Raw genomic sequence first — 23432 nt, forward strand, 5'->3', positions numbered from 1 at the left:
TGTTTTCATTCCACAGACTGAAAGTAAATGGCCTTTGGTATGTTCAAGGGCCCATGGAGTGTGTCAAAAGGAAGAAAATACCACAGGATTGAAAGAAAGTCTTGCAACATGATATATATTTGTATGTGTAGCCTAGGATTGGGAAATAATATTTTACCTTTTCTCCACTGCTGGGAATATTGTGAGAAACAGCTAAAATAGGATGAAATTTTTCAATAGGAGTAGGTTATTTTGCTAATACTAACTGATTTTTTAAAAATTGTGCTTTCTACTGGATTTACTTTCAATAAAATTTTATTAGTCTTTCCCTTCAGATTTATAACAATCATTTCTCAGTATAAAAATGGTTATTTTAAAATTTAATGAAGTTGCAACTTTGGAAAAATATAATTCGTGTTTTATAAGAAGAAGGATAGGTAATATTTGGAGTTTCATATATAAACAATCAAGAGTTAATTTATCAGTAACTTTACTCAGAAAAATGGTCACCACTTTTTTATTCAGTTTTAATTCAGATATTTGCAATTCATAAATTAACTAATAGACTGAGTCATTTATTTCTTTTTCTAGTTTTGAACTGAAAAATAATTGAGATTTGGTGTTTTCTTTTTAGAACTTGGTGTATGAGAATTGGGAGTTAACTTTGGGGAAGGCTTGTGAATGTGCTCAGTTTTCATTTAAGGACATATGTATGAATTGATGAAAAAGACTAGAAAGTTTCTTCTTTATTGTGTAATAACTGTCAGATTTCCTTTATGTAAAATTTGGCAAAACCCTGACCTGTGTGGCTCGGTTGGGCGTTGTCCCACAAAGTGAAAGGTCGCCTGTTAGATTCCCAGTCAGGGCACACGTGTGGGTTGCGGGTTCAGTCCCCAGTTGCCGGTCAATGTTTCTCTCCCTCTTCTTTCCTCCCCCTTTCTCTAAAAATAAATTAATTAAATCTTTATAAAATAAAATTTGACAAGTGTAAGGTTTTGAACACCAATGCAGCCTAAAATAAATTTTTTAGTACACTGAACCCTTGCATAACATGTTAGTATGAATTTTCACCATAAAATAGGAGGTTTTTTTTATAACTAATGGATTTTTCTCTGAAATGATAGTGCAACACTTGTAAACTACTTCAGCTAATAATTTTTTTAAATTAAGTTTTATATCAATGGGAAGAGCATATTGGTTTTGGATGACTGACCAGATTTTAACTAATTCATAATCTTTACTTGAAGTTGAGATATTTTCAGGGAAGTTTGTTCCCTCTTCAACTTTTTCCTGAGGTCACAGATTTTATTAGACATGGAATTTTAGACAAAAGAAAACATTTAATTTCATCATGTTTACGTGACTACTTTTCTATTAATGTGTAAAGTGCATCAAGCAATTAACAGGTTTCTTTTTTGTTTTATGATTTAATAGTTGATGTATTAAGTATGTTCTAAAATGCTTTTTTATTTTTAAAATAGAACATATGAATTCATTTTAAAAGAATAATGTATAGACAGATTATTCCTAGTATTGAGTGGATATGTTCTAATTTTTGTTATTAGATAATTGAGTGAGAGGTGTAGAGGCTTTTTTTCCCCATTAAGATAAAAATGAAAAATTACAATGGAATGGAATTATCAAAGGCTATATTTTACTTTTATTGAGGTAAAATTGACATATACCATTATTTTAAGGTATACAACATAATGATTCAGTATTTGTATATATTGCACATTTATCACAATAAGTATAAGTAACATCTGTCATACAGAGTCACAGAATTTGTTTGTGTGGTGAGAACGTTTAAGGTTTACTCTTTTAGCCAGGTTCAGATTTACAGGACAGTGTTGTTAGCTGTAGTCACCATGCTGTCCACTATATCCCCATGACTGATTTAGGTTATAACTGGAGCTTTATACCTTTGACTCCCTTCACTCATACACTTCCCCCCTTCCCCTCTCCCCCTCAGCTTACCCCCTGGCCCCTGCCCCCTGCCTCTGGCAACTACCAGTCTATGAACTTGGTTTTGGTTTTAATTTGTTCCTTAGATTTCACATATAAGTACGATCATACGGCATTTTTCTTTGTGTGTCTTAGCATAATGCCCTCAAGATTCATCCATGTTGCTGCAAATGGCAAGAATTCATTCTTTTTTATGATTGAATAATAGTTGTTTATATATATGTAACACTGCATTTTATTTATACATGGGTCCATTGATGGACAACATCATTTTCATATCTTGGCTATTGTAAATGCTGCAGTGAACATGGGGTTATATGTCTTTTCTAGTTAGTGCTTTTGTTTTCCTGGGTTATATACCTAGAAGTGGAATTGCTGGGTCACTTGGTAGTCTATTTTTAATTTTTTGAGGAACCTCCATACTATTTCCACGGTGGCTGTACCAATTTACATTCCTATTAGCAGTACACAAGGGTTCAAACACAGATTTTAGAAATGGATATTCAAGGTATGAGTAACATTTTGAGTATTTAGAAGGTGTTAAACACTAGTAATTTTGGGAAATCTTTCTACATAATTTTGGATAAATATTTTGTGGAAAGATTTTTGTAAAAAGAAGTGGAACACCAGAATACATTGACTTATCTAGAATATATGCTAAAATGTTGAAATTTAAAGTACAACTTGATATTTTTTGGTTTGGAGAGTTTAACAATGTAGCAGGAACATATATACAAATTTTATTTTGATTTTCATTTGCTCATAGGGCCTTGAAAATGTGTTGCTGTCTTAAGTATTATTTTGAAAAAAAAATGTTTTTATGAGTTGTGCTTAAAGAAAGTACACCTCTTCCAGATTGCACAATTTAAAAATTCCTCTTTCAAAAATATTTATTTCTGTAATAATACAGAAACATAAGGGCATTTAAAGAAGCATCAAGTATTTGAAGCAGTTTTAAAACTTTTTTTTTACATGACTGCTGTTGGGGATTATTGAATTCTTCACTGAGACAAAGTCTGTATCCCTAGGATTATAAGTACTTATTAATACTGTGAGGTGGGGATTACTTTCGTATTGTGTGGTGGCATTGAAAAAAATATTTTTTTAATCCTCACCTGAGAATATATTTATTAATTTTAGAGAGAGAGGAAGGAGGATAGAGAGAAACATCAATCGATTGTATCCTATATGCACCCCAACTGAGGATTGAACCCCCCACCTACATGTGTGCCCTGACCAGGGATTGAACCTGCAACACGAGATGATGATCCAACCAACTGACCCACCCATCCAGTGATGTTTTATGTAGATGTTGTTTTAGAAGTGCTTAGTGGTCTTCCCTTAATTTCTGTTGAATTCCCTTAATTTTTCTGGAATTTTAAGAAGGGTAAGGAGTGTATCCTGTTGGACTCTTGTCGTCTTATAAAGTGCTAATACTGGAAAAAAACTTCTTGCAACCTGTAACATTAATCTAGACATGGTTGAAGTGCTGTTTATTTAAGAATAAAATCTCATATCTGGATTATTTCACTTCTCTAATAAGTACATATGGAATGTAGTTGCTGGTATTTAAAAGAAGGCATTATTCCTTCACAAAGGTAAATGTGTTTTCTGATAATCTGTCTGCAAACTGCTTTTCGCATACTTTGTACTAATTCAGTGTTGTAGAACAATAGAAACCTAATCATTTTAAGAGATTTCAGCCAGCAGATTAGAACAATCTGGTTGTTTGGGCCACTTACTAGATAATAATAGTGCTCTTAATTATATTGATGGATGTTTATGTGTATTATTAAAATGAGTATAATAAAAGCTCAAATGAAATTTTAATTTGGAACACAACACAGTGAAATTAAAACCTTAAGATATAATATTTTGCATGAAGTGGTTTTTTTTTTCCTTCTACTTTGAAGTAGAATAAAGGATTCTATCATTTTGGGGCCCCAAGAGAAAAGCCTGTGTTTTCAGTTATCAATTCAGAGGAATGGCCTACTCTCAAGGGTGTGTGTGTGGACCTCCTTCAAATTCTGTAATAATTAATTCTGTATTTTTATTAACATTGTAGTTGACAAGTTGTGAGAGACAGATAACTATGCAATAGTCTACATGGACTTTAATGAATTTAGGTTGTTTTTTTAAAAATTAATTTATTTATTGTTGTTAAAGTACAGTTGTCTCCATTTTCACCCCACCATGAGCCCCCCCCCCCCCCCCCCCCCGCAACCTACCCCCCTTGGTTTTGTCTATGTGTCCTTTATATATGTTCCTTCATGGCCCTTCCCCTATTCCTCCCATTATCCACCCCCCATCCCCCTCTTGTTACCGTCATTTCTTTATTTCACTGTCTCTGGTTATATTTTTTGTTGATTAGGTAGTGAGATCATAGGGTATTTGTCTTTCACTGCCTGGCTTATAAGTCAGGAGGTTGTTAATATATCCATTCATGGCTTCTTAAATGTAAGAAAAAAATGTTGCTTCTTTGCACTCCCTCCCTGTCCCACCTGTCTCCCCTCTCCCTCCCTCTCCTTTTCAACCTCCCTCCCTTCCTCCCTCCCTTTCTTTCTCTCCCTTCCTCTCTCTCACAAATAAAAAGTAAATAAGTGGGGGAAAATGTTGCTCACAGATAAACCTAGTTAGGGTGATTAAATTGGTGGGGAAAAAACATCATTTTATCTTTTTCTCTTAAAATTGTCAATGAAGGCTTTTGGACCTCCTGTTTGTTTTATTAACAGACTGAGTAAAAGAACAGACAAGAATTTATTTTGCTTCATTGCTTTTGTCATTCCTTACTGGTATGTAGATTTACAGCAAGAGTCTTTGAATATAGGTATATCTCAATTTATGTAAATTTGTATGCAAACCAGTATATTAGAAATGAAATCATTTAAATCTTATTGTTAGTGAAAGAAATGCTACAGGAATCTTTTTGTTGAGCAAACAGCATCCCAAATTGATCTTACTGATAATTTTTAAAAAAATATCAACTGAATTTGCCTAATGGTACAGTTACATGAAAGTTATGGGAAAGATGGTATCAACAGGGGTGTCCAACCTGTGACCCGTGGGCCGCATGTGGCTCAGGATGGCTATGAATGTGGCCCAGCACAAAATCCTGTTTACTTAAAACATTATGACATTTTTTGTGTGATTAATATCGCAGTGTATTTAATATGTGGCCCAAGACAACTCTTCATCTGGTGTGGCCCAGAGACACCAAAACTTTTGACCTGCCCTGGTACAGGCTTTGTGTTATCCTCATTTGTTTAGATAACGAGTTATAGACAAGTTATCTTACAGAAGATGACCTTTTAAGTAATTGTATCTGCTGTATTTTGGTTAGTTTATATTGATTTCCTTCACTCCTGTTTGTGTTATTTAAATTGGTACATTGAGGGTATAATGAAAAAAGATTTTGTGGAATACAGCATGGCAGAAAACAATATCAAAAAGATTTCAGCAAATTTATTACTAAATTTGTTACATAAGAATTGTTCTCAAAGAAAAATTCTTCACAAAAACTTCTCCAGAAATGACTTATATGCTGTCAATCATTGTATAGATAAGAAAATTGTGTTTTAAATGTCTAGAACAGTTATATGGAGCATGAATAATTTTCAAGTTTCTATGCATAATTTTAGGTTTTTTTATTTTTGTTTTTTATTCCTCCGAAGTTTTTAAGAAAGTTAGTGGGGATTGAAACCAAACTTTGGTGTACTAGTATTGAGTTGATCTTTTCATATTATAATAAATTACTACAACATAGAATAGAATACATCCTAAAGAATGATGGGATAATAATCCACCAGGAAGTGTATTACTTAGTAACAATAATATAATATTCATATTATAATATAATATTACATTCATATTGTAACTTTAAGATTTGGGAAGAATGTTACTAAATTGCTTTGATTTTTATTTTATTGCATTTTGTTTATATTCTTTATCTGCATTTGAAGTATAACAGCTAACCTGGATAAATAAAAATTTTAAAAAGGAAAGGTTTCTTTTTACTCTATTGAGGACAGTGTTGTTATTTTTAGCAGTTTCCTACAAGTTAATTCACATTAGGTGTTTCTGAGTTAAGAGACCTGCTTCTCCATAATGAAATGGATGGTATTAGTTTATAGTTAGCATAACAAATGGTAGATTTTTCATGTTTTGGGGATAAATTTAGTATTTTTGGCAATTGGTATTTTGAAAAGGAAAGTAACAATACCGGTGTTAACATTAAAGGTCAAGGTTCTTTTCTTTTGTATGTCCTATAGGTTATCCTGTTAAAAATTGAAGAATATTTGGAAAATAAAATTTAGACTACTTTGTGGAATAATCAAAATGCTGTAATGGAATGAATGCAGGGTATAGAGACATTTGGATATGGCTAAAATCATATCTAATTTTGATGTTTTCCCTTCATGTATGTAGTACAAATACTTTTGTTCTCTATAAATCTGAATCCTCAAAGTTGCAGGTCATGACTCTGCCCCTTGAAGTAATAGAAAGATAAATCGAAAGATGGTGACCTCTTCCAGTGTGCTGTTTTCTGTATTTATAGGTTCTCTTGAATGTCAATGTAAACTACCTGTTATTTTTTGTAAAGATTTTTATTTATTTATTTTCAGAGAAAGGGAGAGAAACATCAGTGTGTGGTTGCCTCTTGCATGCCCCCGACTGGGGGTCTGGTCCACAATCCAGGCATGTGTCCTGAGTGGGAATTGAACCAACGACCCTTTGGTTTGCAGGCCGACACTCAGTCCACTGAGCCACACTAGCCAGGGGCTAAGTACCGTTTATCTTTTGAATAACCTCTTGATTCAGTTTTCCCAAGTATGTAGTTAGTGGTGAAGGGTTAAATTTAAGTTGTTTTTCTTTCTTGTGATCAACTTTTTAACCACTATGATAATCTTAAATAGTTGCATTTACCTTTTCTTTGATTATTCCAAAATTCTTCATCAGTATCATAGGTAACTTTTCTGAGTGAACAAAATGCCCTGCCATATACCGGGATGATATAAGGACAGACATATCCTTAAAATTTTAATTTTTGCCTTGGAAACTCTATAACATCTAAATTTTTAGTGATTGAGATGAGTATAATGGGAAAAGTACAAAATTGACAGTGATTGTTTTCTTTTAAAAATGACTTAACTCCCAAACAATTTCAGTGCATATTGCTGCATTTAATTTCTGTTCAGCCCTATCTTCTTGACATTTTTCTCTTTACTGAAATGGGTTCATGATGTTATTCTGAGTAAAATTACACACATTGCAGTTTCTGGTGTTTAAAGCTGTTTTTCTAGAGATGGCACTTTTCTGTATAGATTTTCGTCTTTTTAGGTTGATGCGACTATTTGTCTTTTCTAAGATGCTTTGAAAATGACAGCTTTTTATTTTTTCAAATTGTTCTATGTATATATTTTTTACTTTTTGATTGATAGTAAAAATATAGCATAAGTATTCTTATAAGTAGTCTTCTTTGCAAATATAAGTTTTCATTTTGGTGAATATTTTGGTGTGTAATGAAAAAGCTGATTTTTTCTTGGGTTAGTTCTCCAAAAATGCACATTCCTCTCTGCAACTCTTGAGGTTGCCCTTTTTTCCTCAATTCCTCCTGCCCACACCTCATTCAGCTGCTACTCCTTCCCTTACTTGGCCACAGACACAGCCCTCCTCCGTAGATGCTTGGCTAGGTTATGTGCTAGAACTCTTCTTTTCAGGTGTAACTTCTTTTTTTTTAATCTCTCTAGTATCTGGATTGAGGCTAAGTGTGATTTCCACCCCATCCCCCTTCTCTTGATGTGGTAGATAATGGCACTGGGCTTAGGCCCTTTTAATGACTAGGGTGACAAAGCTTATATGGCATCTTTGGCAGCAATGAGGTAGATTTTTCCTGTCCTAGTCAGGGGTTTTGGGAGTTTGGCTGTTAGTAGGGTGGAGAAAAGGAATTTTCTTTGGGTTTTATTGTATGTTACTATAACAATAGAAATGGGAGATGAAAGGGAAAACCATGTATTGGTTCATTATCCCACCTTTCTTTGGCCCTAAGACTTAGCAGGAGAGAAAGGAGGAAGAGTGACGTTTCCAGGTACCTGGGGGATACTAGAGGAGTTCCTGTTTCTAGGTCTAATCAGACTTCATACTGGGAGATTGATAACACTTGTGCTAGTGGAAGTCTCTGTAGGCAAGAATGATGCTAAATATGAAATAATTCAAAATAATCTCTCTCTGGCTTTGAAACACTTTTATATGAATACATCCAAGCTGATGTTTCACTTGAAACAAAAATAAAAATAGGAAAGCCACATTTGTGATGATCTCATTAACTCCAGCAAAGCATTTACTTAACAAGTTGAGTTAATCTATGACCAATATAAGGTAACAGCCCAGGCAGTGAAGTGTTCTCAAAGCTTTCTGCATGAATGCCACATATAGCAGAGTTTACATACAAAGATTAGCAAATAAATAATGAAGTAGGGCAGGTGCTAATTATAATGGAAAGGTGGGACAATGGACCGATATTTGAATTCCTGTTGTGTTTTATGTTATATCTTCTTCAACCCTCACCATAATCCTGTTAAGACACTGAGTCATACAACTAGGAAGTAGTAGGCAGGACTTCAACCTATGTGTTTTTTGCCAAAAATCTATGTACCTCCTATGCTACTCCCAGTCTAATTTTGTATATTCCTCATGCCCTCAACAGGGAGAACAATTTTAATCTGTTCTGGTTACAACTAATTAGGATGCAAATTTCTTATCTGTAAAATGAGACTGGTAAATTATGTAATTACCTTGTATAGTTTCAAAATTCTGTGGTTTTGATTGTCAGATTTGAAAAGAGGGATTTGTCAGGAATAAATGTAAATAAAGGATTTTAGGTTTTGTTTTGCTTTGGTTTTTGTTTTTGTGATTCAAATTGTTTCCATGAAATTAAGAAGAGAACATATTTGAAGGAAAATGAATTCATAAAAAGAAATGGATGACAACAATGCAGAAGGTTTAAGGTGATAAAAGAGGAAACCTCACTGTGTCAGGAATGTGTGATGCATTTTGGTATTGGTGGAAAAGCTAGAACCTATTTATAGGTTAGTAGGTCAGTGAGAGGGCACAAACCTGTTTCTAACATAAAATGGATGAATTGATGTTCTTAAATAAAAAAAGTAGCCAGGGATTGCTCAACTTTTAATTTTTCTTGCCTTGTAATTTTAACAAGCAGCAAAATCTCAAAATATTCCAATCAGGAGGAACAATAGGACTTGGATTAACCACAGACCAAAGAGTTCGTAACTAGTTGTGTTAAATTTACCTTTATAGAGAGATGCTTTTAATTATTGTAGAAAAACTAGTGAGTTCATTGTTATAAATTTCTGTTTTAAGATTGTGAGAGATGAGAATAGCAGATAGGAGAATGTCTAGTTTGAATAACATGGAATGTGCTTACATTAATGACCGGTTTAAATTGGAAATAATGTTACACATGAATTAGTCACTTCAAGTAATGTTACACATAGATGTTCTGAAAGTCAAAATCTTAGTTATCAGTGCTACTGTTTTAACAACGTAGTGGCATAATCAAGGGAGAGGAGGGACAGTATCTCCGTGCTTATTCCCTCCTGTAATAGATTGATGAGTCATTGGAAGCATAGATTGCTGCTTCTGATATTAATGGGTGTGTTTTCCTAGCTCCTCCTCCCTGGTTTGATTTTTTTTTTCCTTCAAGAGGCACTTCTTTTTTTTAAAGATTTTATTTATTTTTTTAGAGTGGGAGGGAGGGAGAAAGAAAGGGAGAGAAACATCAATGTGTGGTTGCCTCTCATGCGCCCCCAACTGGGGACCTGGCCCCGCAACCCAGGTATGTGCCCTGACTGGGAATTGAACTGGTGACCTTTTTGGTTTGCAGGCTGGCACTCAATCCACTGAGTCACACCAGCCAGAGATACTCCTTTTAAAAGGCAGATAATACCACTATAGGATCTTAATTCTGGCATGCAGCAAGAGTCACATTTTAAGAATATTATAAGTTATCACCATCGGTAAAGTAATACTCATTTAGTGGTTCAAAGCCCAGAACTCTGATGCTAAGTGAATTAAACATATCTTAGTTAATCTTGGTTTGCTAGTGATCAGTGTAAGATGACCTTGGAACACAAGCTCCTTAATTTTGTTTTTTTATTGAAAGACATAGTTGGAAAGGCAACTAATCCTTTACTTGGTTAAAGTTTGTATGGTATTGTCATCATTTGACCCTCCTGGAAATGGAAAAATGACAGTGATAATCATTTGTTTTAACTGTTAAGTGTAATTCAAGTATGAAAATATTGCTGTCTTTGTTTATGATGAATACTAAATTTAAGCTAAGCTATAAGGTGTGCTGTTTGGAAATATGGAAGATGCAAGAATGAAGCCAGATAACAAGTTTATGCTTGTATTTCCTACTGATGAAGACTTTCAGACAAGTTTTTTCCATGGGTAGGTGATATCACTCTGCATGTACATATACACTTAATACTTTTTTGCATGATTATACATGTAGGAGTGGTACAATTTTGACTTGACTGTTGACCTGTTGCCTCAATTTGGTGGTTGCGGTAGGGAATGTGGGACAAGTGGTTGTGAATGGTATTAGTGATACAAATTTTAAAATCACTAAATTTTTGTAAACACAAAACACTTAAAAAAATCAAGCCCTTTTAAAAATAAAACATTTGGTCAAATAGTCAATATTGTACTTGACCTTCATATCTTCTGCACTCAAATTTGGACATCACATAGTAGTATCTTTATTCCATAATAATCATTTTGAACTCTGACGAGAACTCCATAAATGATACAGCTGTCTTTTTTAGAAAAGAAAAACCTCAACATGAGCCAGGTTTTTTATGCTAATAGAACTAAAATCCTTTGCCAGCTAACTGATTCTGAGGTCACACTGTTGAATTTTATGAACTTGATTTACCCTTTTGGGGGAATTAGAAATTATTTTAAGTAGTCAGCAAATTTTATGATCGTCAGAATTTCATATTGTGACATGTCTGTTCTTTATACAGTGGCACTTAACAACTCATTTGCCTTTATGTTTGGTCTTTTGTTTTGTTTTGTTTTAAAAATGTTGCTACATAAACCTGTGGTTTGGGAACTTAGTTTTAAGGGATAAATACCCTAAGTGTGTTCCATGTTTTGTTCAGTGACAGTTTACACAATGGATGTTTGCATTAAAACAATAGTCTTTCATTGTGTTTTAGATGATGATTGATTGGCATATGTATTCCTTTATAGTCAAAGTCTCATAAAATAGTTGTGTTTGATGTTAATTTGTTGGATGATATTAAACAGTCTTTATGGAAGTAAATGATTTGCCTGCACTTCATAAATAGTTGTTGAGGGGGAAAACAGTATTCTGTTATTTCTGCTTTCTTATAAATTGGAGGTAGTAGTGAGGAATGTGTTTCATATCTGAATGAAAACTTGCTTTTTGCTGTTACATTAGAAAAAGGGTAACCTTAGCATTTTAAAGCATGTATCTATTCTATAAGCATGCATATTGAGTTATTTTAGCATGAATCTCTGAAGTGTAATTACTTTGGAACTCAGCTGCCTTTTTTTTAGTTAGGGTGATTTGGAGATAGAAGAGATCTCTTATATTTCCAATAAGAACTTCAATATATTCCTCTAAAATAACCCATAAGATTGCATATTGTTTCCTTGGGGTGTGAACTGGTTGTCTTTCTCAGGAAAAAGAAAATATAAATATCCCGTATAAGACATCCAAAGCAAAATCCTGAAGATGGATATTGCATTGTCTTTTTGTAGAATGTTGTAAAATGCACAACATCTCTGATATTTTAAAGAGGCTTCCCTGGAAATAGATTAAGTCAGTCAAATAGAGCCCTTAGTGTTAGTTAACCTTATTTCTTTAAAAGTAGGAAAATATGTATTTGATTTTCTTCTCTGCATCTACTAGGGAGTTTTCGTGTTAGCTAATAAAAGGAAGAACTAGATTCATTCTCTTAAAAATATAAATTGAAGTTTAATAGTTAGCATCTTTTTTTCTTTAAAAATCAGTTTCACTTTCTCTGTGGAGTCTTCCCTTGTTTCTTAATCTTTTGCTCTTTAAGAGTGTATGATGTCGAATCAGTGTAACATTGTTCAGTATAGTCTTGTCTTCTGTTCTTCATAACACTGCTTTTCTTCCTTCCCAAATGTGTCCCTCATCTTTGTAAGCCTGGGTTATCTTTCCTACTTTCACATCATGTACAAAATACTAGATATATAAAGTGTAGCTTTCCTGTAGCTAGAGTAATAAAATGAAGACAAATGACATTTAGAGGGCTCTTAGTTTTAGAAGTATTTTTCTCCCCACAAGTTAGATACAAGTATACATTTTCTTTCCTCCCTAGATGGACCTCCAGTTGTAGCTCATTATGATATGTCTGACACCAGCTCTGACCCAGAAGTGGTAAATGTGGACACTTTATTGGCGGCTGCAGTAGTTCAAGAGCACAGTAATTCTGTAGGAGGCCAGGACACAGGAGCTACCTGGAGGACCAGCGGGCTTCTAGAGGAGCTGAATGCGGAGGCAGGTTGGTCTCCCTCCCCTTCCCCTTCTCTAATGTAATGTGCATGTGTCCAGGCAGCTGTGTTCCTTATAGTGGGCCCTGCTGAGGTGAGCAGGCTAACCAGAGGCATCTGACAGTAGGTGATTGTGACCATCCAGGGTGCCCTTTATAACTAACTGAAAGGGAGATTTGAGTAACATGTCATTTATTTTTCCTAATCAGGAGGAGGCCAAAACAACAATATGTAAGACATGAATCGTAGGCATAGGTAGATTTTAGTATGCATATTTCTTGGGTTAAAAATGCCTGACATGTAAAAACCACCCAGATGACCCACTATTCCCCCTCATTCCCCCTTCCCTCATCCCATCCCCATTTCTCATGGTTTCCCTCACTCAGCTGCACAGCAGCCTTGCAGCTTGGGGAGGGGGCTGTTCCTATACCGTGCTGCACTGTTTCTTCCACCTCTCAGTATGAAGTGTCCCTGTTCCTTCCTCTGCCATAGTTCTCATATCTGTCTTTTCTAACTATTTTCTTTCAGTTTCTGCTTCCGTTGTTTCAGGAAAATCTCTCTCCCTGTTTTGCATTACCCATATCGGTTCTGTGATGATACCTAAGAGTGATATTATTTATTCACTAAAAACCCCACTGCTCGCTCTTTTGAAACCTTGCAAAGCTGCCTCCAAGTTTCCTTCAATATGTTTCTCAAAACTCTTTCAACATTCTCATCAAAACCTATTACTAGAAGTACTAGTACTTGAGTTTAAGAAAAGGGAGGCTGTTGACAGACTTTATGTAGTATGTATTTTCTTTTGTGTTATGGTAAGATTATGGTTTGCTAGTTAAATTATAAATTGACTTTTATGAGTGGATCCACTAACTTAATCACTACGTAAAATGTTTATGGGAAGTGAGTTTTGTATTGCACAAATAACAATGGATTTTAGTTTATAACTTTGTATTGAAATTGTTAGGAAATTAAACAAGACAGAACTCCACAGATCATTGTCAATTCTTCCTTTCATACTTTTTGATGGAAGTATATAAAAGTCTCTTATTGTTGAGCTTCTAATTAATTTATTTTGACTAATTTTGGAGCAGGACCTGGATTTAGTTTTAATTATGTTTTGACTGCTAACTGCCTATTTGTCCTTAGCCAAGCTATTTCTCCTCTTGACTTCAATTTGTATGTGTATAAATACTGCTTTGCCCAACAAGGGTCTTTTAAGGACTTATTAACATGTATAAGTACTTTAAAAAGAATTAACACTTTATTTCAAAGGACAGTAGTTTGACCACATTTTGTGCAATATGTGTTTCTAAGTTTTATAATTTGTTCTGTATACTGGGTAGTTTATTTTCGATTTTTGTCCATTGACAAGTAAGGGAGGGGTCCAGTCCATTCTATCTCAGTTTTATGTCCCTGTTTTCTTAGTCTTGCCATTAAGTAGACTATTGTAAAATCTGGAGAAAACATGGACAATTACCTTTTTTTTGCTTTTCATATAGAGAGTTTTAGTATTACCAGTAGTTGGAATTGTTAATACTGACTTTTGACCTACAACAAAACCAGCAATTTCATATGATTTAGCCTAATGGTACAAGGTTTGGGGTCTTGTATCATTCAAGTTACCAGCCTTGGGGAAGGCATCACATTTTCAGATTCAAATAATTGTTAGCCTTGAGTATTCAAAGCATCACTAGGCTTTGTGTGCTTAATTCTGTATTTGATTGTCTTTTTGAATTTCAGTCACACAAAGTTATAAATGCGGGACGTATTGCTCAGGTACCTACTACCATTCTTCTTAAGAAATAAAACATGGCAAAAATATGTGAGAAGGAAAACACCTATAGCTTCAACTTTGTTCACCTTCCTTTTTCCCTTCCCACTCCAAAGCTGTCCTGAATTTGGTTTTGATGTTGGGTATTACTCTGTATTTCTTTATATTTTATTGCATATGTTACATATCTGTAAACAGACCTGTTTTAATACTAATTGGTATCACATTGAAAGTCATCACTTGCAACTTGGTTTTTTAGTTCAATATTTTGTGAGCTTTGTTTTTCTTAATAATTGTGGCTTTAATTCATTCATTTGTTACTGCTGTGTAGTATTCCACTGTATGAATATATCACAACTGACTTATCCATTCTCTTACTGGACATTTAAGGTGCTACTCCAAATGATACTGCCATTAACATTTCTTGTATGTGTCTCTTGGTACATGTGTGTGATAATTTCTCTGGGATATAACATATAGAGAGAACATATGTTTGTATCAGGCCATAAATTAGGTATAGATTTTTGTGTATCATAGGACATGTTCATCACTGTTCAGCAGATCCCCATGACATTTTCTTATGAAACCATTTTTATAAGTCTTTTTCAAGGCTTTTACGGCTCATTCAAAGTCTTTCTTTCCTCTGACTATGACAGTGTAGGTATGTGAGTAAAAAATAAAACATAATACACTTGAGTTTTAATGTGATTGTCATTGTAGAAACTCATTTTGTGATTTTGGGTATACTTAAAGAGCGTTAGATAAAAATGTTAAAAGAATTTAGCTTCAATGGCCAGTTTATAGTTTTGAGACTTGAACTATTAGTATCAACTGGATGGTCATTCTTGTGGTTTAAGATAAATGTTCTAAAGGTTAATCTCTCCCTCCCAACAAAATAAAAACCCAGTCACTATTCAAGTGTTAATCAATAGCAGCAGCATCTCAGACCAGGTCAGCAGCCCTGCTCCATTTAGGATAATCACTTAAGTGATCATTGGAGGAGAATAATTTCCCTCTTTTTCCAAGCAGGTTGATCATGTTCTTGAATGCAAAATAGTTTTTACTGTTTAGTTTTCACTTTAACCAAGGCAAGAGAGTTGAAATTAGCAAAGCCCCTGGTCAATAAAAGACCTTAACTTTCCACTTCAACTTTGTCATGTGTTTACTTTTTCTTACTTGATGCTAGAATTATACAGTATAGTAGGTGGCAACAAACATCCTGGTTTTGAACCAGCAGCCACGGACAAACTGTGTGACCTCAGGTAACTTAGGTAAAGCTTCAGTGTTCCCTATTTATAAAACTGGAATAAAACTAGTATCCACTCCAAAAGGTTAGTTACCAATAAGTGAAATAACGTATATAATGTGCTTAGTACAGGATACAGCACATTGTAGGCCCTCAGGAACGCTAACCAGCATTATGTTAATACATTTATGCTGAAATAGACCCAATAACGAATGATTAATGGACCCATTCAATGGATTTCTAATTTATTGTCTTACTACAGTATTTCCTCAACTTTGAGCATAGAAATTACCTGAGATGCTTACAAAAGTTCAGACTTGAAGGTTTTGTAAGTAGATCTGAAATGGTGTCTGGGAGTCTTTTTAGTAATCATTCCCGGGTAACACTTGCATTGGACATGTTTAGGAAATTGTACCAGTGTGTCTGAAAATGGCTTAACTTTTGTTTATTGTTAGTAATAGCTCAGTGTAAACATAAATGTAGCTGAGGCTAAGAGAAGCAGAAGTCTGAAGTTCTCAGGGTGGAAGGCTGTAATTGTGGTAAACTAAATTTATTTAGAGTCCCCTGCCCCCCAGGAAATTAAAAATTATAAACAAGTGTTCTCATTTTTTCCATCAGCCTTCTTGTCAAGAGGTAGACTACGAGTATTTTCCCATACTTAAAACAGGTATGGTAGTCTTGATTTGTCCATTACACAAGCTTAGTCGTAGTGCAGAGAAACAAATCTTGGGTTTCCTGTCCTTAGTGTAGGGTTTTTTCTAATCAGACCAGAATGGCCATGCTTCTATTATTAGCACTTTAAAGTCAATATATCAGTCTTCTGAAGGAGATCAAGTTTGGTCAGGTTCCTCTTGTTTACTGGCTTCATATGGACTGTAAGATTTTAGATTTCTGACCTCCTCTTCCACTTTGTAAAGTTGTTATTAAAATTCTTGTTGAACAAACTAAATACAAGGTAATAACTTGCCTAAAGCTAAATGAGTAGTGACTTAAGACATTGACTTGTTGCATAGCTAACCTGCCATTGCCATCCAGTATGTAATACTTTTCTTTAATGTGCTACAAATGGGCCCAGGACTAGTTCTTCTCCAGTAGATTTGTGATTTAAAAAGTAGCTACATTATTTCTTTTGAAGACAAAAGGAGAATGTTTGCCACGATAGTTTAGTTACTACTTTTTTTGTGTTGGAAAGCTCTATAGTGAAAGGACAAAAATTTAGAATTTTTTCAGAGTAAAAGAAGTTGTCTTTTTAAAGAGCTACACAGGCAAAGACCTACACAGAGATAGCCAGCTGTCACATAACTAAATCTAAATCCTGTGATTTATTTTTAGTTTAATATATGGTAATTTTAGTATTTACACTTCTTTTTTACAGGGCTTATTCTTGTCTTAGAATGGGAAAAGATGACAACCACTGAGTATTTGAAGAACCTCATAGCACCTTTGGCTCACTTGTGTGTATTCTTTAGGCATTGTTCTGCCATTGGCTTTCTGTGAGGTCATGGGGTTGGGAGGCAATGGGAAATGACTCAAAGGCCAGAGATGTCATTGAGAAAAACAACTGATTGTCCTGGCTCTGAAGTAGACAGAAGTGGGGATGCGTTCCTGGTTACTAGAGAATGCCTTGGTGTCTCTTGAAGAGTGTGGTGTGGGTCTCAGCTGACTTGGTATCTGAGTGGCATATTCTCTCTAATGGCTCTGGTAGGAAATGTGGCAAAACTTTCACACCATTAGTCTAAAGTTAACATTGACCAGGAAATTTGTATTTAGCCCCCCCATCACTTAACCTCATGTGCCTTCTTTTGTCTTACGCTGGTATTTAGACAGAGTAGTGAAAAATGCTGGCTACAAGAGCATACCCTGTTTTAAGTGGTCAATTTTAGAGCATTTAGAGCATTATACAAATTTTGTAGCAATACTAAATGCCGGAAGGGTTGGATTACTATTTTTAGGCTCCCCCCCCAAAATTGCCAAAATGGTTTGGATTGATCTAATAATGTAAAAGCAATATGTAAATTATTAGTTTCTAGATCCATAATGGATGAATAAAGTTAGAAGAATCTTAAATATTGGGATGATTGCCTTGTTCTTGTTAAGGTATTATAATAAAATTACAAGCAAAATTAGCATAACCTTTTTCATTTCTGCCTCCTTCTTAAAAAAAAAAAAAAGCAAGGTGATGATATTTCCAGATCTGAAATGAGGCTATGTAGGTGATAGGGTCAGGATGAGGGCCCTAATTAGTGATAACTGGTTATTCAGAAATAGTGATGACTAAGACCTCCCACAAGTTGGAATTATAAGTTAGAACTATGGAGATAGAACTGGGTACAGAGATACTAAGAATTAACTTATTATGCTGTATTCTTGTTGTGTTTTCTTAATTACTGTTGTTTAAAAACATTGAGCAGTCAAGGAGGAAGAGTTTGGTTATAGCAGCCATGACTCCTATTAATCTGCCTTTGTAGTTTGGTTTAATTCATTTAGCTAGTTTACTTTCAGGATGGTAAGGGCTGAGCCCCCTTGCTCTGAGTCTACTACAGGGGGGTTAAGTGTCTTGGGGCTCAGCTCTTTTCTTCAAGTAGGCATGGAGAATTTGGGGGTGGATGTACATAGAAGTAATGCATATTCATATGGTGAGTAATAACAAGGGCAGGACATAAAGTGGGGTGGGGTGGGCAGGAGAGAGAAAGAGAAAGGAAAACATCCTGGCGTCAATATAGAACAGTGAAAGGAAAACATCCTGGAAGATACAGGCTGTGTGAGGGTAGCGGACAGTAGTTTGTAAGCGATCCTGATACCAAAGCTGAGGTGTAGGAGGAGTCTCAGGGGACTGCAGGGGAGGTGGCGTTTTCTGGAGAGTCAGGTTTCCACGAGTGGTAAAGAAAAGTTAGTGCAGTTTTCCATGGAGCTGGCATTCCAGAGGGCAGTGGAAAAGTTCAAGGAAGGTGAGTAGTAGGTGGCTGGGGCAAAGGAGAGTAACACCAGAGTGGAGGATAAGGTGAGAGAAAAACAGATAGTTCTAGAAGCTTGTATTTTGTGGGTGGCCAAGAGGCTGGAAATACAGTGTTTCATTTTTTTGTAACCATTTATTTTCCTCCTTCCTCTTCCTAATGATTTCTCCTTTTCCACTGAGGGCTTTTCTATATTCTCATACTTTTATCTCCATTACACTGTTCTTTTACTTCATTGAACCCATCAGCCAGTTTTTATCAGTCCCTTCCTAGTTCACTTCTTTCACTGTCTAGCATTTATAAGCCCAACTCTCCTTTGCCACATATCCCAGCTCCTTGTATTGTTGGTTTTCCTGTAGAATCCAGCTGGCAAAGTCTGATCCCTGGACTCACACTTGGAGCCTGTTGTATTCACACTGCTAAACATAGCTAGAGAAAATTACGTGGTTGCAGAGTTAAGGGTTACATTAACTTTCTAATCTGGAACCTCATGCTGGCTCTCAAGTTTTTATAGGCAGCATTCTTCATAGTGACTACCCTACCTACACCTGTGCTCTGCAGATGATGGCCTTGCTGCATTCTTCACAGTCAAAATTACCTGAGCTTCCTGCTAGCAAACCTGTTTGTTCTCCGACTTTTTTTCCTAAATACGGCCAGGTCTCTCCCATGTTTAAAACTGTACATACATACACATCCCCCCTCCCTCAAACTCATCTTCCTTTTTTGGTCCCATCCTTTTCTTCCATAGCCAAACTTCTTAAAAATGTACCTGCTCTTCCCTTTCTTGCTCTAGCATTGCATTGGCTTCAGCCCCATCAGTCCCTCTGAGACTCCTTTTGCTAAGGTCATATATTGCTGATTGTAGTGGGCTCTACTTAGTTCCTTATCAGCCTGCTCTATTGGGCATTGGCAAGCACTTCTTCCTGGAAATACTCTTTCCCTGGTGTCTTGGCTTCATATCTTTGGGATTTCTTTTTTCCTTGCATACCTTGGTGAGCTCCCCCTTCCTCTGTCCATCCCTTAATTGTTGGCATTCATCATGATTCTGTTCTAGGCCCCCCTTCACTCCTGGATGGCCGGCCTTACACAGGTGGGGACACCTACTTCTGAGGATTTAGCAAATCTGTATTTCCTCTCTAGACCTCTGATCTGAGATTTAGAACAGTAGCCCCAAGGGCCTGTTGAGCATCTTAGAGGCGTGTCATCAGTGTGTCCCACGCTGTTCATTGATGCACTGAATAGCATTGTAATTCTATCCAGTTACATAAATTAGAAACCTAGACATCATTTTTTACTACTTGTGTTCTTACCTTTGTTATCCAACATTACTAACCTGCACATACATGCACATAGAGTATTCCCCATTTTATTTCTTCCCTAGTTCAGCTATAATCATTTCTCACCCAGGAAACTACAGTAGTCTGTTTTCCTTGGCTGTGGTATTACTTGCCCTCTGTTAGTTCCATTTTTACACTCCAAAAGGAAAATTTTAAAAGTGGAAGTCCAGATCATGTCACTTCTCTGCTTAAATCCTTCTGTGACTTTCTACTTTTCAAGGTCAAGTCCAGACTCCTTACAGTTATCTCACTTCTGCTGACTTACAGTATCTCACTTCTGCTGACTTTACCAGCCTCATTTCTCATTTTACTACCATCATTCCAAATCTCAGCAAACTTTTATACCCTAAAGATTAATACATTGTTTCCTATGCTACTTCTTCCTGAGAGCTGAGCTTTTTTGCTTATCCTCAAGTCCTGGAAATGTTCCTTTTCTGTGTGCTTCCGGGGCACTCTCTACCTCCCTGTGAGAGCAGTTTTCAAGCCATTGTGCAATGGACTGGTAGTTATTATCCCTGAATATATTGTAAGCTTGTTGAGGGTAGACAGTATACCTGCGTTGTCCCCACATAGTATTCCTAGCACTTAGCACAGTGCATAGCATATTATAAACTCAAGTATTTATTGTAAGAGCAAACAGATGAAGTAAACTTATAGCTGCACAAAGCAAGAAAATAATTGCATATGAACAAAGTGAAGGTTTGAAAAAAAGAGAGGCTTGTCTATTTGTACTTTTTCCTAGAGTTAGTAGGAATAGTGTGCATGAGAGTAGTGATAACTACAACACTGAAGTAGAAATTGGGTAAAAGACTTGGCCACAAGGAAGGTGTTAGAGTCAGAGCAAGAGGTTTACCAAATCTAGACTTAACCAAACGCTGTTCAAACAGCTACCCTACATTCAACAGAACTGTGTTTTGTCTGGTGAATGCCCCTTTTGTGTGCTTGTAGGGTTCAAAGATGCGGCCCACTGCCAGCGCCACTTCTAATCCTATCTAGATTATTTTTGTGCAGAAGGTTAACAAGCCCATGCAGACTGTACTGTCTCAGTCACCAATTGTATCTAGAAGCCATTGTAAGCTTTTTAATAGTTTTTTTATAGTTTTCTGTTTTCTCATATATGCATCATTTTCAGTAGAAAAAAGTAAAAATAATATAAAGAATTGTAAAAAAGACCCATAATCATACTCAAACATGATTACTTTTCACAGCTTTTATCCAGCACCTACATATTTTTGTAGTGTTATGTGCGATACTTTTATGTTCATACATTTATCCAGGTTTCTATATAGCACTTCAGTGATTACCTTTGGACATCATAACATTTTGCTTATTTAAAGTTTTTCCCCTTAGGCTGAATTTTCATGGGTAGGATTAGAGAGGGACAAAGGGTTACACTAAAAATTGGCAGGAGTATGAAAATACAGTTTCTTAATGGCCTTTAAGCATTGGAATGAGCCCGACAAGGGGAAGGGAGAATTGTATGTGTGTAAATCTTCCTGGCATTGGTTTAATTTATATAAGGTGTCACACAGGATTTTTTTTTAAACATGAAGAAATAATTTGGTATCAAATGACAATATATTTAAATATACCCTTTAAAGAGTAAATGCAAATTTGTACCTGTTGTAACTGTTCATTCCATGCTAACTCGTAGATATTCTAAAACTCATCCTTTCAAGTCAGAACATTCAAGAACTGGGAACATAGGCTGAATCTTAACTCTTGTTAGAATAGTTTATAGAGTTGTGTACTTTGATACTATGTCGAGAGCCTTTATTGAGAGAATTCTGTGGAAACTCATGCTTTCTGTGATGTTGGAGAATGTGTTTTATTGTGCTATGTACAATAAAGTCATCTGACTTTATGAAGGCCGTTGTGAAGAAGTCCTTACGTGCCCTAGTGCCACAAACTATTGTGCTTTTCCATAGTTATGTGGTTTTTGTCTGTCTAATGAGAACTGTCAACAACATACAGGTAATGTTTTAGTTGCTCAGAGCAAAAATTATAATCTTCCCTTTTAGATGTGCTTTTGGGTCAGATTTTGTCAAATCTGCATTCCTTTAGAGAAAATTGACAAATTTGTTTAAAATTTAGAGAAAATTATCAAACTTTTCATAAAGCATCCTAGTATAACCATGACATTAATTATTTCTATTTATTCCACTTATTCCTTTGGGTTTTCTTTTTCTTTTTTTGGTATCATTTTGTTTTATTAAAATAAGCAGCCCTGGCTGGTATGGATGGCTCAGTGGTTTGAGTGCTGGCCTGCAAACCAAAGGGCTGCTGGTTCACTTCCCAGTCAGGGCACATGCCTGGGTTGCAGGCCAGGTCATTAGTAGGGGGCGTGCGAGGGGCAACCACACAGTGATATTTCTCTCCCTCCCTTCCCCTCTGTCTAAAAATAAATAAAATCTTTAAAAAAATAAAATAAGCAGTAGAGAACTCCATTGCACTCTAGGTGATGACAAAATTGTTATGTGGGTCATTTAAAGACATACTTCAGTTGAATGCAAACAACATTATGGCATAAAATAGTATTATTACAGTTTATAATTTACCTACATTGAGATATAAATACCAAAGTACTCCAAGTGTTTTCTCCTAAGGAATACGAGTAGAGAGTGAGGCTTGGAGTTCTTACTTTTATGTACTTCCTTGTTGTTTGAACATTCTTTTAACCATAAGCATGTGGTCTGTTTAATTTTTTAAAACTTTTTAAAAAAGAGAACACTGCCCCAGCTTATTTGACATGGGTAACAGTTTGGCTATGGCAAGATCTCATAAGATCGTTCTGTTTCTGTGATTGAACCTGGATGAGAAGTCTGTCAATGAGTTTTTTCTGCTGTTGTAAGATGTAGTGCTTATTTTCCCCCCGCTTCTCTCTCAGGTCATTTGGATCCAGGATTCCTAGCAAGTGACAAGACATCTGCTGGCAATGCACCACTCAATGAAGAAATTAATATTGCCTCTTCAGATAGTGAAGTGGAGATTGTGGGAGTTCAGGAACATGCAAGGTAGAGTATTAATTGGAGTATTCTGATATTTTAAATTGTGAATGTTACTCTAACTAGAAAACAAGTGAGAAGAAAATGGCAGGCATCACAGTATGGCTGGCATGAATGGTGGGAGCTATCTCTCAGCTTCCTTTGGCTTAAGAAACACTTTTTAATTAGACATGATATGAGTTTCAGAATGTGTTGCATTTGTCTCATATCAAGAACATTGTGACCATCCGTGTATGTGAACTAGAAATTACATTTCTCTTGTCTAGAGTGCTTGACAGGTTTTTCTCTTAGGGCATAAGTATCACTGTACTTTCCCCATCTTACTCATATTTTCTTGCCTTTAACTTTATCTTGAAATATACTGGGACCAAACAATTGGGAAACATGCATCTGATATCATATCTCTATACCTCTCCTTGTCTTTCATTAAACCTTGCAAGTTACTTTGGTCAGTATCTAACACATTGTATTCTAGTGATGTTCATTTCATTCAGGGAGTCCTTTTTCTTAACCTTGAAAAAGAGCTACAAGATATCCAATTAGTTAGCAGTACTGAGAAAATAATTTATGAAGTTTGGGATTTGTAAGGGGGAGGTCAGCAAACTAGCC

The 23432-nt window shown here is 35.6% G+C and overlaps 1 protein-coding gene across 3 annotated transcripts in view; it reads left to right on the top strand.

Annotated features, from left to right (window-relative positions):
- ARK2N (arkadia (RNF111) N-terminal like PKA signaling regulator 2N) overlaps window positions 1-23432 on the top strand; it is a 68346-nt gene that overhangs the window by 34138 nt on the left and 10776 nt on the right. For 2 of the 3 annotated variants that reach the window (XM_053912499.2, XM_053912498.2), the window contains exons 3-4: window positions 12342-12524; window positions 22706-22832. In XM_053912499.2, the coding sequence (XP_053768474.1) occupies window positions 12342-12524; window positions 22706-22832 (310 nt within the window). The remainder of the gene's footprint in view (window positions 1-12341; window positions 12525-22705; window positions 22833-23432) is intronic. The other variant, XM_053912500.2, reaches the window with a different exon arrangement.

This window comes from Desmodus rotundus, chromosome 10 (assembly GCF_022682495.2).
Source record: "Desmodus rotundus isolate HL8 chromosome 10, HLdesRot8A.1, whole genome shotgun sequence".
NCBI classification, from domain to species: Eukaryota; Metazoa; Chordata; class Mammalia; order Chiroptera; family Phyllostomidae; genus Desmodus; species Desmodus rotundus.